The sequence below is a fragment of the Bombina bombina genome, chromosome 1 (genome assembly GCF_027579735.1).
Source record: "Bombina bombina isolate aBomBom1 chromosome 1, aBomBom1.pri, whole genome shotgun sequence".
NCBI lineage: Eukaryota > Metazoa > Chordata > Amphibia > Anura > Bombinatoridae > Bombina > Bombina bombina.
The window spans coordinates 190,915,186-190,930,395 of NC_069499.1; the positions used below are offsets into that span (position 1 = coordinate 190,915,186).

Consider the following 15,210-nt stretch of genomic DNA (forward strand, 5'->3'; position numbering starts at 1 on the left):
CCAGCCTACATAATTTCTCTGGAATTGCAACCGTGTTACAATCATTCAGAGCCGCTAAAAACCTCCCCTAGTAAAACACGGAGGTTCTCAAGCTTAAATTTAAAATTTGAAATGTCTGAGTCCAGTTTACTTGGATCAGATCCGTCACCCACAGAATGAAGCTCTCCGTCCTCATGTTCTGCAAATTGTGACGCAGTATCAGACATGGCTCTAATATTATCAGCGCACTCTGTTCTCACCCCAGAGTGGTCGCGTTTACCCCTAAATTCTGGCAATTTAGATAATACTTCAGTCATAACATTAGCCATGTCTTGCAAAGTGATTTGTAAGGGCCGCCCTGATGTACTTGGCGCCACAATATCACGCACCTCCTGAGCGGGAGACGAAGGTACTGACACGTGAGGAGAGTTAGTCGGCATAACTTCCCCCTCGTTGTCTGGTGAAATTTTCTTTACATGTACAGATTGGCTTTTATTTAAAGTAGCATCAATGCAATTAGTACACAAATTTCTATTGGGCTCCACATTGGCCTTTAAACATATTGCACAAAGAGATTCCTCTGTGTCAGACATGTTTAAACAAACTAGCAATTAGACTAGCAAGCTTGGAAAAAACTTTTCAAATAAATTTACAAGCAATATAAAAAACGTTACTGTGCCTTTAAGAAGCACCAAAAACTGTCACAGTTGAAATAACAATGAACCAAATTAGTTATAGCAACCAAAATTTCACAGTAAATGCATTAAGTTAGCAAAGGATTGCACCCACCAGCAAATGGATGATTAACCCCTTAGTACCCAAAAACGGATAACAATTTAATATAAGCGTTTTTATCACAGTCAAAACACAGTCTCACAGGTCTGCTGTGAGTGATTACCTCCCTCAAAACTAGTTTTGGAGACCCCTGGGCTCTGTAAAGACGTCCTGGATCATGGAGGAAGAAATAGGAAGACTGTGACTGAATTTTTACTGCGCAATAAAGCGCCAAAATAGGCCCCTCCCACTCATAATACAACAGTGGGGAAGCTCAGTAAACTGTTTGTATTCATAAAAAAACGACAGCCATGTGGAAAAATAATGCCCATAAAGTTTTATCACCAAGTACCTCAGAGAAAAACAATTAACATGCCAGTAAACGTTTTAAATATAAAATTATGAAATGTTATTAATAAGCCTGCTGCTAGTCGCTTTCACTGCAGTGGAGGCTCAAATATAAGTTAAATGTATACAGTATTTTCTTAGTGAAGTTCCATTCCCTAGAAATACCTCAGTGTAAACATACATACATATCAGCCTGATACCAGTCACTACTACTGCATTTAAGGCTGCACTTACATTACATCGGTATCAGCAGTATTTTCTCAGTCAATTCCATTCCTTAGAAAATAATATACTGCAACATACCTCCTTGCAGGTGAACCCTGCCCGCTGTCCCCTGTTCTGAAGTTACCTCACTCCTCAGAATGGCCGAGAACAGCAAATGGATCTTAGTTACGACCGCTAAGATCATACACAAACTCAGGTAGATTCTTCTTCTAATGCTGCCTGAGAAAAAACAACACACTCCGGTGCTGTTTAAAATAACAAACTTTTGATTGAAGAAATAAAAACTAAGTTTAACAACCACAGTCCTCTCACACATCCTATCTATTAGTTAGGTGCAAGAGAATGACTGGGTATGACGTAGAGGGGAGGAGCTATATAGCAGCTCTGCTTGGGTGATCCTCTTACACTTCCTGTTAGGGAGGAGATATAATCCCATAAGTAATGGATGACCCGTGGACTGACTACACTTAACAGGAGAAATATATATTTATATAATTTTTAAAGTTTTCAATATTTTACAGTATTCTTACATAGCCGAGTGATTGGAACATGTAGATGTTTTTCCTCAGCATTAACTAAAAAAGTACATTTTACTATGTGTCAATGCCTCTTGCCTACATACCCAATGGCTGCAGGAGTCAGGCGGGTGTGAAGCTGAGGGGTTGTTGATATTGTTGTGGTAGTTAAAGAGCCATCTGTACCACTCTTTTCCCAGTCAAAAGGGTCACTATCCACAACACCAAATGACTTCATGCTATTGTCAAAGACAGACACAAGGAGCTGGAAAGGGAGGAAAAAGAAAATTTAAACAAGATGTCTATAAATTGTGTCTTATTATTTGTTAAGGATCACAGTGCTCAGCATAGGAATTAGAAGTGTAAACTAAAGAATAATGGAAGATGTGGATTGTGGATTAAAAGTCTACAGACACAAGTTAATAACTAATTTTCATATATATGCAAAATTAGTCATTTTTAATACATGATTAAAGCTTAAAGAGACAATAAAGTAAAAATGAAACGTTCATTATTCAGATAGAGCATGATGTTTCAAACAACTTTTTAACTTGCTTCTATTTATATAATGTGATTTGTTCTCTTGGTATCTTTGGTTGAAAGGCATACCTAGGTAGAGTTAGGAGCAGCAATGCATTAATGGTAGCTAGCTGCTGATTGGTGGCTGCACATATATTCTTGTTGTCATTGGCTTACCTGATGTGTACAGCTAGCTCCCAGTAGTGCAGTACTGCTACTTCAGCAAAAGACACCAAGCAAACGAAGCAAATGTAATAATATAAGTAAATTTGAATTGTAAAGTTATTTTAAATGGTTCTCTCTGGACCATTAAAGGGACATGAAAACCATGATTCAGATAGAGAATACAATTTTAAAATGTTTCCAATTTACTTCTATTCTTTGTTGAAGAGATATCTAAATAGGTAGCGTGCACATTTCTGGAGCACTACATGAAAGGAAATATTGCTGCCATCTAGTTCTTTTGCAAAACCGCTGCCATAAAGTGCTGCAGACATGTGCACACTCATGAACGTACCTTCTTGCTCTTATCAAAGGATAACATGAAAACAAAGAAAATGTAATAATAGAAGTAAATTGAAAAGTTGTTTAAAATTGTATGTTATATCAGCCATGAAAGAAAAATAAATATGCTTACCTGATAAATTTCTTTATTTCCGGGCATGGAGAGTCCACAATTTCATTCCAATTACTAGTGGGATATTCAACTCCTGGCCAGCAGGAGGAGGCAAAGAGCACCCCTGCAGAGCTGTTAAGTGTAATTTCCCTTACCCATAATCCCCAGTCATTCGGCTTAAGAAAAATGGAAAAGGAAGATAACACAAGGGTATAGAGGTGCCTGAGGTTTATACCAAAATTTTTCCGTCTTAAATGTAAATAAGGGCAGGGTCGTGGACTTTCCATGCCCAGAAAGAAAGAAATTTATCTGGTAAGCATACATTTTGCTCTCTTTCCTGTGGCATGGAGAGTCCATGATTTCATTCCAATTACTAATGGGAACCAATACCCAAGCTAGAGGACACAGAATGAAAGGGAGGTAGAACAAGACAGGGCAGACCTAAACAGAAGGCACCACCGCTTGAAGAACTTTTCTTCCAAAGGAAGCCACAGACGAGGCAAAAGTATCAAATTTGTAGAATTTGGAAAAAGTATGCAAAGAGGACCAAGTGGCCGCCTTGCAGATTTGCTCCACAGATGCTTCATTTTTGCAAGCCCAGGAAGAAGAGACAGCCCTAGTGGAATGACCCGTAATTCTCTCAGGAGGCTGATGTCCAGCTGTCTCATATGCTAATCGGATAACACTTCTTAACCAGAGAGAAAGAGCAGTAGAAGTGGCCTTCTGACCCTTATGCTAACCGGCGAAAACAACGAACAGTGCAGTAGACTGCCGAAAATCGTTAGTTGCTTGTAGATAAAATTTTAGAGCATGCACAACATCCAAGTTGTGTAAAAATAAGGTAAGGGGAATCACACTGCAGAGCCGAAAGCTCAGAAACTCTATGAGCAGACGAAATAGCAAGTAGAAACAAAACTTTCCACAATAACAACTTAATATCAACCGAATGCATAGGCTCAAACGAAGCCTGCTGCAAAACTTTAAGAACAAGGTTAAGGCTCCAAGGAGGAGCAACATGTTTAAACACAGGCCTGATTCTGACCAAGGCCTGAACAAAAGATTGAACATCTGGCAGATCTGCCAAACGTTTGTGCAAAAGAATAGACGGTGCAGAAATCTGACCCTTCAGAGTACTGACTGACAAAGCTTTCTCCAGTCCCTCCTGAAGAAAAGACAGAATGGGAGGAACCCTCAACCGATTCCAAGAGAAACCCTTTGATTCGCACCAATACAGGTATTTACGCCATACCTTATGGTAAATCTTATGAGCCTGAACTTTCTCAGAAAAACCACGCCTAGCCAAGACTAGGTGTTCAATCTCCAAGAAGAGAATCTAGATTTGGGTGGAGGAAGGGACTCTGAAGTAGAAGGTCCTTCCTCGGAGGAAACCTCCAAGGGGGAAGAGATGACAACTTCACCAGATCCGCGAACCAGATCCTGCAAGGCCAAGCAGGAGCTATTAGAATCACAGACGCCCTCTCCTTCTTGATACGAGCAATGACTCGAGGAAGGAAAGAAAACGGGGGGAACAGGTATGCCAGACTGAAGTTCCAAGGCACCGCCAGAGCGTCTATCAGAGTGGCTTGTGGATCTCTTGATCTTGAACCGTATTTTGGAAGCTTGGCGTTTAGATGTGACGCCATCAGATCCAACTCTGGAACCCCCACCTGAGAGTTATAATTGAGAAAACCTCTGGGTGGAGAGCCCACTCCCCCGGGATTAAAGGTCTGTCTGCTCAGAAAATAAGCTACCCAGTTGTCCACCCCTGGGTTTTGGATGGCAGAGAGGAGGCAATCGTGAGACTCCGTCCACTGGAGAATGCGAGTCACCTCCTTCATTGCTAAGGAATTCCGAGTTCCTCCCTAGTGATTGATGTACAGTATGCCACGAGGTGATATCGTCCAATTGAAATCTGATAAACCGGACTAAAGCTAGTTGAGACGAGGCTATTAAGGCATTGTAAATTGCTCTCAACTCTAGGATGTTTATGGGAAGAGAAGACTCCTCTCGAGTCCAAAGACTCTGAACCTTTAGAGAACCACAAACACCTCCCCAGCCTGAAATGCTGGCATCCGTGGTCACAATCACCCAGGATGGTCTCAAGAAGCATGTACTCTGAGACAGATGGTCCTGCAAAATCCACCAAGATAGAGAGTTTCTTGATAGGGGATCCAGAGCTATCCTCTGCGATAGGTCCGAGTGGTCTCCGTTACATTGTCTGAGCATGCATAACTCTAGTGGTCTTCGATGGAACCGAGCAAACGGAATGATGTCCATGGAAGCAACCATCAGACCAATTGCTTCCATACACTGAGCCACAGATGGACGGGTAGAGGACTGAAATGAAAGGCAAGAAGCCAGAAGTTTGGATTTTCTGACTTCTGTCAGAAAAATCTTCATGAACAGAGAATCTATAATTGTTCCTAAGAAACACACCATGGTGTCTGGCACTAGGGGAGTCTTGTCCAAATTCACCCGTGGGAACGAAGAATAGATAACAACATCTCTGTATGAGATTTTGCTAACGGAAAAGATGGCGCCTGAACCCAGATGTCGTCCAGATAAGGTGACCACCGCTATTCCTTGAGATCTGACCACTGCCAAAAAGGCCCCTAAGACCTTTGTAAAGATTCGAGGAGCCATGGCAAGGCCAAAGGGAAGTGTAACGAACTGGAAATGTATGTCTAGAAAGGCAAACCGTAGGAATTGGTGATGTTCCCTGTGAATGGGAACATGCAGATATGCATCCTTCAGATCTTCCTGTATCAAGGGTAGAAGGGAATAGTTCCCATTTTGAAGGACGGAACAACAGGAATAGTAGTTCTCTTGGCTAGGGTAGAGATAGCTCCCTCTACCTTAGGCACTGTGGGCCACGAGTCACGTAGAGTCAGCAACAGGAAACATATGTTTAAAAACAGGGGACAGGGAAAAAGAAAATTCCTGGTTTTTCCCTTTCCTGAGCTATAATTTCTGACATACGGTCTGGAACTGGAAAAACTTTCCCAGATGAAGGAACATCATTTACTCTGTTTAGTTTACTAGACTTTTTTGGGTTCTCAGCGACAGTTGAGTCTGAGTCTTCCAAGGTATCAAGGACCTCCTTCAAAAGTAACCAGAGGTGTTCTAGTTTAAATCTAAAATTAACCTAATCTTTTTTTTTTCCTATTTTGTCCACTATAGAGTCAGAGATCGCAACCTCAGAAGCCAATGAGGTATCATCATCATATAACAGAGAGACTGACTAACACAGCCTTTGCGGAGTCAGAACCCTTATTAACAGAAATAGTTTTAGATTTCCTCTTTCGCTTACCAGCAACAGGGAAAGCTGATAAAGCTGCCGAAACCGTAGACGTTATTTGCGCAACAAAATCTTCTGGTAAATAAACACCCCCAGGAGGATTATAAGAGGAACTGCAGGGCACTGCATGTGAAACTTCTAACGCTTGAGAGGAAAGCTGAGGCATGGCAAGGACAACATTATCCTGAGAGACAGATGGCTCTGAGAGGTATTTTTTATTTTTAGACAAAAGCATCTTGTTTAAACATGAGGAGCAAAACTGCACAGGATTAATAATCTGAGCCTCCAACAGTACAAACATTTTCAAAAGACCCACTTGAGATTATCTCAGGGTCCATAATTTCTTAAGACTAAAGAACCCAAATATTTCAACCTTAAACTAAATATAGGATTCTCAAAAAATAATAATAAAATGAAAAATATACAATATATACATCTGGCACCTGTAACCCCACTCCTGAACAGAAACTGATATACTCAGAACTAGATCCACTCAATAGTTGCTATCCGGTCATACACTCTGTGAGCAGCAGCTGTATACAGCTCAGAAATACTCCATGCATTCGTCAGCTATAAAAGCAGAAGCCGATAGAGGAATTGCGGAGTCCGGTCACATGACCGCAAAGGAAATAAAACTGCGCCACAGTAAAAAAATAACACGAAAATAAACGGCAAAGAATGACTAGGGATTATGGGTAAGGGAAGTGACACTTAACAGCTCTGTTGGGGTGCTCTTTGACTCCTCCTGCTGGCCAGGAGTTGAATATCCCACTAGTAATTGGAATGAAATTGTGGACTCTCCATGCCATAGGAAAGAACTTGGAGTTTTATATCCCTTTTAATTTAGTTTGCATTTATTTAATGATGCTGTTTCAAATACCTTTGTTTCCCTTATCTCGTTCCATTTCAAAGTTTGTTAAAAAGACAAAATATGTGGTATATACACACCTGGTAATCTGGTTTTGTGAAATAATCTAAGCCAATTATATGATCAAGGAATACTGAAAATTCAGGGGGAAGATGCTTCAGCATAAGGCGATGTTCATATCGTTCCTTTATGGATCCTACTTGCTCCTATAAAGAGAAACACAGGTTACGTTTGAAGACAGTTTCAATGCTGCAAAACAAAACTTAAAGGGACACAAAACCCAAAATGTTACTTTCATAATTCAAATAGAGAAAACAATTTTAAACAACATTCCGATTTACTTCTATTATCTAATTTGCTTCATTCTTTAGATATCCTTTGTTAAAGAAATATAAATGCACACGGGTGAGCCAATCACATGAGGCACCTATGTGCAGCCACCAATCAGAAGCTACTGAGCCTATTTAGATATGCTTTTCAGCAAAGGATATCAAGAGAATGAAGCCAATTAGATCATATAAGTAACTTGGAAAGTTGTTTTAAATTGCATGCTCCTTCTAAATCATGAGAGAAAAAAATTGGGTTCCTTTAAATTGCTGGATTGCATAGCAGTTTCGCTGTGCAGCACCTATTGCCACTACTTCTAACAGCTGCATCCAATAGAATTTTGAAGCGTTAAGGCACTTTTCAGTTACAGCTTTTTTTCTCATCTACAATAAAGCTTATTTAGTCAACCAAAGAACATTCCCTCAACATTATAATGGGCATTTGCGGCCATTGACAGTTATTAATCTTTTTATTTTAAAAAGAGAAAACTTTGTAACTAGAAAAGCTGATCAACATATGTAAAAAAAAAAAACAGCTGAAAGAGTTGTGGAGAGATAGTGAGACAAAGATTGACAGATTATTTATTAATATTATCAGTTATTTGTAGAGTGCCACCAGTATCTACAGCACTATCATCATATATATAATATGCAAAGGTAGCATTTATAGGAAACATTGTCACAGGGCCCTGCACTGCTGTTAATCAGAAAGACAGAAAGAGAGAGAGTACTGCTTCTAGCATTATTGTTAACAACAAATGGTGAGGGATAAGAGTAGAGAAATGTAAAATATTTGTTTAGTTGGCTTCTTTTATATCTGATATCTAGGCAACAATATTAAAGGGACATTAAAGGGACACTAAACCTTTTCTTCATTATCTTGCTATCTTTATTTAATAAGCAAAAATGTAAAGCTTAAGAAACGGCCCATTTTTGGTTCAGAACTTGGGTTATGCTTGCTTATTGGTGGCTAAATGTAGCCACCAATGAGCAAGCGATATCCAGGGTGCTGAACCTAAAATGGGCTGGCTCCTAAGCTTTAAATTCCTGCTTTTTAATAAAGTGAACGAAGAAATAGAGTAAATTAGAAAGTTGCTTAAAATTGCATGCTCTATCTGAATCATGAAAAAAACAAATTTGGGTTTACTATCCCTTTAAACATTAAATACATTTTATAAGCATAGTATTGAGGTTATTTCCTGCCTCCCTCTAGTCTTGGGTGCCACCATGTTAAGTTGTATCTTTCACTACATTCCAATGCTGATGTGTTTGTACATGTGCAGCAATTCTTCTTCAGATACATGCAGTGTAACCTAGGTTGCAATATGGCAGCACCCATGATTAGAGGGAGGTGCATTAAATGTATTTAGTGTCCCCTTTAAGCTTGAAATTACCTCATTTTACAACACAAGAAATAATGTTTAAAGGGACACTGAACCCAAATTGTTTTCTTTCACGATTCAGATAGAGCATGACATTTTAAGCAACTTTCTAATTTACTCCTATTATCAAAATTTCTTCATTCTCTTGGTATCTTTATTTGAAATGCAAGAATTTAAGTTTAAATGCCGGCCCATTTTTGGTGTACAACCTGGGTTGTTCTTGCTGATTGGTGGATAAATTCATCCACCAATAAAAAAGTGCTGTCCAGAGTCTGAACTAATAAAAAAAGCTTAGATGCCTTCTTTTCCAAATAAAGATAGCAAGAGAATGAAGAAAAATTGATAATAGGAGTAAATTTGAAAGTTGCTTAAAATGGCATGCTCTATCTGAATCATGAAAGAAAAAAATTGGGTTCAATGTCCCTTTAAGCAAACTCAATTAAGGAATTTAACAATTATTGCATTCCAAAGTCATCTGATAACAACCACGTTTACCTTGTCCTTAATTTTACGCCAAGGTAACTGGCCAACCACAAATTCTACGAGCATGTAAAAAAGTGACCAAAGATCATCATGACGACCCATCTCCTGTAGAGGACAAAAACAAAACAAAAAAACAAGTTTAAAGACAATAATAAAAAACAAATATTTTTGCCACATTTAAAGATTATGTATAGAGATTAATGTATCTATAGAGTTCCTTACTAAAGGTTCAAAAAGAAACTACAGACTTTGCCTGCACAACTACACTTTCAGCTCCTGATTGTGAGCAGTTTATATGTGATAACAATCACATATTTCTTATATTCCCCGTGCATTAAAAAGCAATACAGAGATGGGGTAGCTAAAATATATGGGGTGAGGAATGAGGAGAGGAAACAGGATGTTAAAACAGGGTGAATAGGAAAAAATTGGTAAAAAACAGAATTTATGTTTACCTGATAAATTACTTTCTCCAACGGTGTGTCCGGTCCACGGCGTCATCCTTACTTGTGGGATATTCTCTTCCCCAACAGGAAATGGCAAAGAGCCCAGCAAAGCTGGTCACATGATCCCTCCTAGGCTCCGCCTTCCCCAGTCATTCGACCGACGTAAAGGAGGAATATTTGCATAGGAGAAATCATATGATACCGTGGTGACTGTAGTTAAAGAAAATAAATTATCAGACCTGATTAAAAAACCAGGGCGGGCCGTGGACCGGACACACCGTTGGAGAAAGTAATTTATCAGGTAAACATAAATTCTGTTTTCTCCAACATAGGTGTGTCCGGTCCACGGCGTCATCCTTACTTGTGGGAACCAATACCAAAGCTTTAGGACACGGATGAAGGGAGGGAGCAAATCAGGTCACCTAGATGGAAGGCACCACGGCTTGCAAAACCTTTCTCCCAAAAATAGCCTCAGAAGAAGCAAAAGTATCAAATTTGTAAAATTTAGTAAAAGTGTGCAGTGAAGACCAAGTCGCTGCCTTACATATCTGATCAACAGAAGCCTCGTTCTTGAAGGCCCATGTGGAAGCCACGGCCCTAGTGGAATGAGCTGTGATTCTTTCACGAGACTGCCGGACGGCAGTCTCGTAAGCCAATCTGATGATGCTTTTAAGCCAAAAAGAGAGAGAGGTAGAAGTTGCTTTTTGACCTCTCCTTTTACCAGAATAAACAACAAACAAGGAAGATGTTTGTCTAAAATCCTTTGTAGCATCTAAATAGAATTTTAGAGCACGAACTACATCCAAATTGTGCAACAAACGTTCCTTCTTTGAAACTGGATTCGGACACAAAGAAGGCACGACTATCTCCTGGTTAATGTTTTTGTTAGAAACAACTTTCGGAAGAAAACCAGGTTTAGTACGCAAAACCACCTTATCTGCATGGAACACCAGATAAGGAGGAGAACACTGCAGAGCAGATAACTCTGAAACTCTTCTAGCAGAAGAAATTGCAACCAAAAACAAAACTTTCCAAGATAATAACTTAATATCAACGGAATGTAAGGGTTCAAACGGAACCCCCTGAAGAACTGAAAGAACTAAATTGAGACTCCAAGGAGGAGTCAAAGGTTTGTAAACAGGCTTGATTCTAACCAGAGCCTGAACAAAGGCTTGAACATCTGGCACAGCTGCCAGCTTTGTGTGAAGTAACACAGACAAAGCAGAAATCTGTCCCTTCAAAGAACTTGCAGATAATCCTTTCTCCAAACCTTCTTGAAGAAAGGATAGAATCTTAGGAATTTTTATCTTGTCCCAAGGGAATCCTTTAGATTCACACCAACAGATATATTTTTTCCATATTTTATGGTAGATTTTTCTAGTTACAGGCTTTCTGGCCTGAACAAGAGTATCAATGACAGAATCTGAGAACCCTCGCTTTGATAAAATCAAGCGTTCAATCTCCAAGCAGTCAGTTGGAGTGAGACCAGATTTGGATGTTCGAACGGACCTTGAACAAGAAGGTCCCGTCTCAAAGGTAGCTTCCATGGTGGAGCAGATGACATATTCACCAGGTCTGCATACCAAGTCCTGCGTGGCCACGCAGGAGCTATCAAGATCACCGATGCCCTCTCCTGATTGATCCTGGCTACCAGCCTGGGGATGAGAGGAAACGGTGGGAATACATAAGCTAGTTTGAAGGTCCAAGGTGCTACTAGTGCATCTACTAGAGTCGCCTTGGGATCCCTGGATCTGGACCCGTAGCAAGGAACCTTGAAGTTCTGACGAGAGGCCATCAGATCCATGTCTGGAATGCCCCACAACTGAGTAATTTGGGCAAAGATTTCCGGATGGAGTTCCCACTCCCCCGGATGAAATGTCTGACGACTCAGAAAATCCGCTTCCCAATTTTCCACTCCTGGGATGTGGATTGCAGACAAGTGGCAGGAGTGAGTCTCCGCCCATTGAATGATTTTGGTCACTTCTTCCATCGCCAGGGAACTCCTTGTTCCCCCCTGATGGTTGATGTACGCAACAGTCGTCATGTTGTCCGATTGAAACCGTATGAATTTGGCCTTTGCTAGCTGAGGCCAAGCCTTGAGAGCATTGAATATCGCTCTCAGTTCCAGAATATTTATCGGGAGAAGAGATTCTTCCCGAGACCAAAGACCCTGAGCTTTCAGGAGTCCCCAGACCGCGCCCCAGCCCACCAGACTGGCGTCGGTCGTGACAATGACCCACTCTGGTCTGCGGAAGCTCATCCCCTGTGACAGGTTGTCCAGGGACAGCCACCAACGGAGTGAATCTCTGGTCCTCTGATCTACTTGTATCGTCGGAGACAAGTCTGTATAATCCCCATTCCACTGACTGAGCATGCACAGTTGTAATGGTCTCAGATGAATTCGCGCAAAAGGAACTATGTCCATTGCCGCGACCATCAAACCTATTACTTCCATGCACTGCGCTATGGAAGGAAGAGGAACAGAATGAAGTACTTGACAAGAGTTTAGAAGTTTTGATTTTCTGGCCTCTGTCAGAAAAATCCTCATTTCTAAGGAGTCTATTATTGTTCCCAAGAAGGGAACTCTTGTTGACGGAGATAGAGACCTTTTTTCTACGTTCACTTTCCACCCGTGAGATCTGAGAAAGGCCAGGACAATGTCCGTGTGAGCCTTTGCTTGTGGAAGGGACGACGCTTGAATCAGAATGTCGTCCAAGTAAGGTACTACTGCAATGCCCCTTGGTCTTAGCACCGCTAGAAGGGACCCCAGTACCTTTGTGAAAATTCTTGGAGCAGTGGCTAATCCGAACGGAAGTGCCACAAACTGGTAATGCTTGTCCAGAAAGGCGAACCTTAGGAACCGATGATGTTCCTTGTGGATAGGAATATGTAGATACGCATCCTTTAAATCCACCGTGGTCATGAATTGACCTTCCTGGATGGAAGGAAGAATTGTTCGAATGGTTTCCATTTTGAACGATGGAACCTTGAGAAACTTGTTTAGGATCTTGAGATCTAAGATTGGTCTGAATGTTCCCTCTTTTTTGGGAACTATGAACAGATTGGAGTAGAACCCCATCCCTTGTTCTCCTAATGGAACAGGATGAATCACTCCCATTTTTAACAGGTCTTCTACACAATGTAAGAATGCCTGTTTTTTTATGTGGTCTGAAGACAATTGAGACCTGTGGAACCTCCCCCTTGGGGGAAGCCCCTTGAATTCCAGAAGATAACCTTGGGAGACTATTTCCAGCGCCCAAGGATCCAGAACATCTCTTGCCCAAGCCTGAGCGAAGAGAGAGAGTCTGCCCCCCACCAGATCCGGTCCTGGATCGGGGGCCAACATCTCATGCTGTCTTGGTAGCAGTGGCAGGTTTCTTGGCCTGCTTACCTTTGTTCCAGCCTTGCATTGGCCTCCAGGCTGGCTTGGCTTGAGAAGTATTACCCTCTTGCTTAGAGGATGTAGCACTTGGGGCTGGTCCGTTTCTGCGAAAGGGACGAAAATTTGGTTTAAACACCAAAAAACTCTAAGCCATCTCCGTGGAGATGTTGCCTGTACAACGGCAAAGAGAATGACTGGGGAAGGCGGAGCCTAGGAGGGATCATGTGACCAGCTTTGCTGGGCTCTTTGCCATTTCCTGTTGGGGAAGAGAATATCCCACAAGTAAGGATGACGCCGTGGACCGGACACACCTATGTTGGAGAAATAAGGGAATGAAATATTGGAAATATAACGAGATGTTAAATATATATTGGATCAGGATGATATGGGACATATGATGGAGTAACTAAATATATAGGATAGGAACAAAACAGAGGCAGAGAGGTGGTAACAACCATTTGACACTAATCCACAGGACACAGTAAAGCTTTGAGAAATATGTTCTGTGCTCTGGTGAAAGGATACTAAGATATGCCACAAACGTAGACAGCAATAGTAAATTCCAAAAATAACTATTTTTTGTTAATTTCTTTTGAGAATATTAAATGTTGTATTTAATTTTAATAATTTGGACGGTAATTTGCAAAAAAAAAAAGAAAAGAAAAGATAATGGAACTTTTTATTATCACTGAATACTAAAAACAAATGTGGGATTTGTCAGAGATGCTCAAGGCAAACTGGTATATAAATCACCTTTTCCTTGTAACTGAAATCCAACAGGAGTTGTTACACATGCTTTTCCCCCCATTTTAAGATTTAGGAAATTCTGCAGTGTTTATAAAATATTTTGGTGGTGTTTTTTGCACACACATTTATTAGAAATGGCCCCTATTGATTTTCAAAAATAAAAGGTCTGCTATTAAGTTTGGGGCATTAATTAGACTAAGACATCATTTTGAACTTTGTTGCTTTGTTTTTAGCATGTGCATATTGCTTTGATTTGCACTGTTTTATGTATTACATTGTGATTTATTGTAATGTTGATATTGTTCCTAGGGAGTGTTCACAGCAGAGCAACAATAAAAGAATACTTTTGGAGAAGAAACTATTTACTCACCCGGTTCCGATGTGCATTGACAGATGCGTACCGTACTGTTCCACGAAATCCAGCAACAGCTCGAGGCTACAGAAGAAACAGAAAACATTAATTCATTCTTCATATTTAAAAATGCTGTCATTTTAAGTACTGGTTGATAAATCGCACCTTCTTGGAAGATCACTTCCAAAATACAAGAAAAAAGACAAATTTCTTACTTGGATACATTCAAACACACACACACTTGGCTGTAGAACTAGCGGGCATTCAAGGGCTTAAAGGGAAAGTAAAGTCAACATTAAACTTTCATGATTCTGATAGCACAAGCAATTATAAACAACTTTCCAATTCTGTTATTAAATTTGCTTAGTTCTCTTCTTGTATTTTATCGAAGAGTAACACTAGGTAGGCTCATAAGAGCTCAGGAGTGTGCACGTCTCTTTAGTACTCTATGGCAGCGGGGTTTTGCAACATTATTTGTAGCTTTGTTATACAATGTTGCCAAACACTGCTGCCATAGAGTACTAAATATTTGAACACTCCTGAGCTCTTATGAGCCTACCTCTTCGATAAAAGATACCAAGAGTACGAAGCAAATTTGATAACAGAATTGGAAAGTTGTTTAAAATAGCTTGTGCTATCAGAATCATGAAAGTTTAATTTGATTTTATTGTCCCTTTAACAGTAGTTTGCCCCAATCCTGCAGTACACATGAAGACGACATTCCTTTGTCCAAATTTTAAACCATGGTGACAGTGTTGCAGTTATAACTTAAAGGGAAATTCCAGCCAAAATTGGAATCCACATGGATTTATTTCAATTTTGAATAGAAGCATTTTTGTAATATACATGTATTAGAAAAAATACTTCTAATAAAAGCCATAGCTGTTTTAAAAGTCTATTCAAGTATGCACCGTGCACAAGCATTTTAAACACAACACTTGCTTACAGAG

General features: G+C 40.3%; 1 protein-coding gene across 1 annotated transcript in view; it reads right to left on the reverse strand.

Moving 5' to 3' along the window:
• The window catches only part of TTBK2 (tau tubulin kinase 2), a 384,453-nt gene that overhangs the window by 120,985 nt on the left and 248,258 nt on the right, over nucleotides 1–15,210 (reverse strand). The window contains exons 7-10 of the mRNA XM_053697795.1: nucleotides 14,279–14,344; nucleotides 9,346–9,438; nucleotides 7,223–7,348; nucleotides 1,949–2,106 (exon numbers count right to left, since the gene is read on the reverse strand). Coding sequence (XP_053553770.1) covers nucleotides 1,949–2,106; nucleotides 7,223–7,348; nucleotides 9,346–9,438; nucleotides 14,279–14,344 — 443 coding nt within the window. The remainder of the gene's footprint in view (nucleotides 1–1,948; nucleotides 2,107–7,222; nucleotides 7,349–9,345; nucleotides 9,439–14,278; nucleotides 14,345–15,210) is intronic.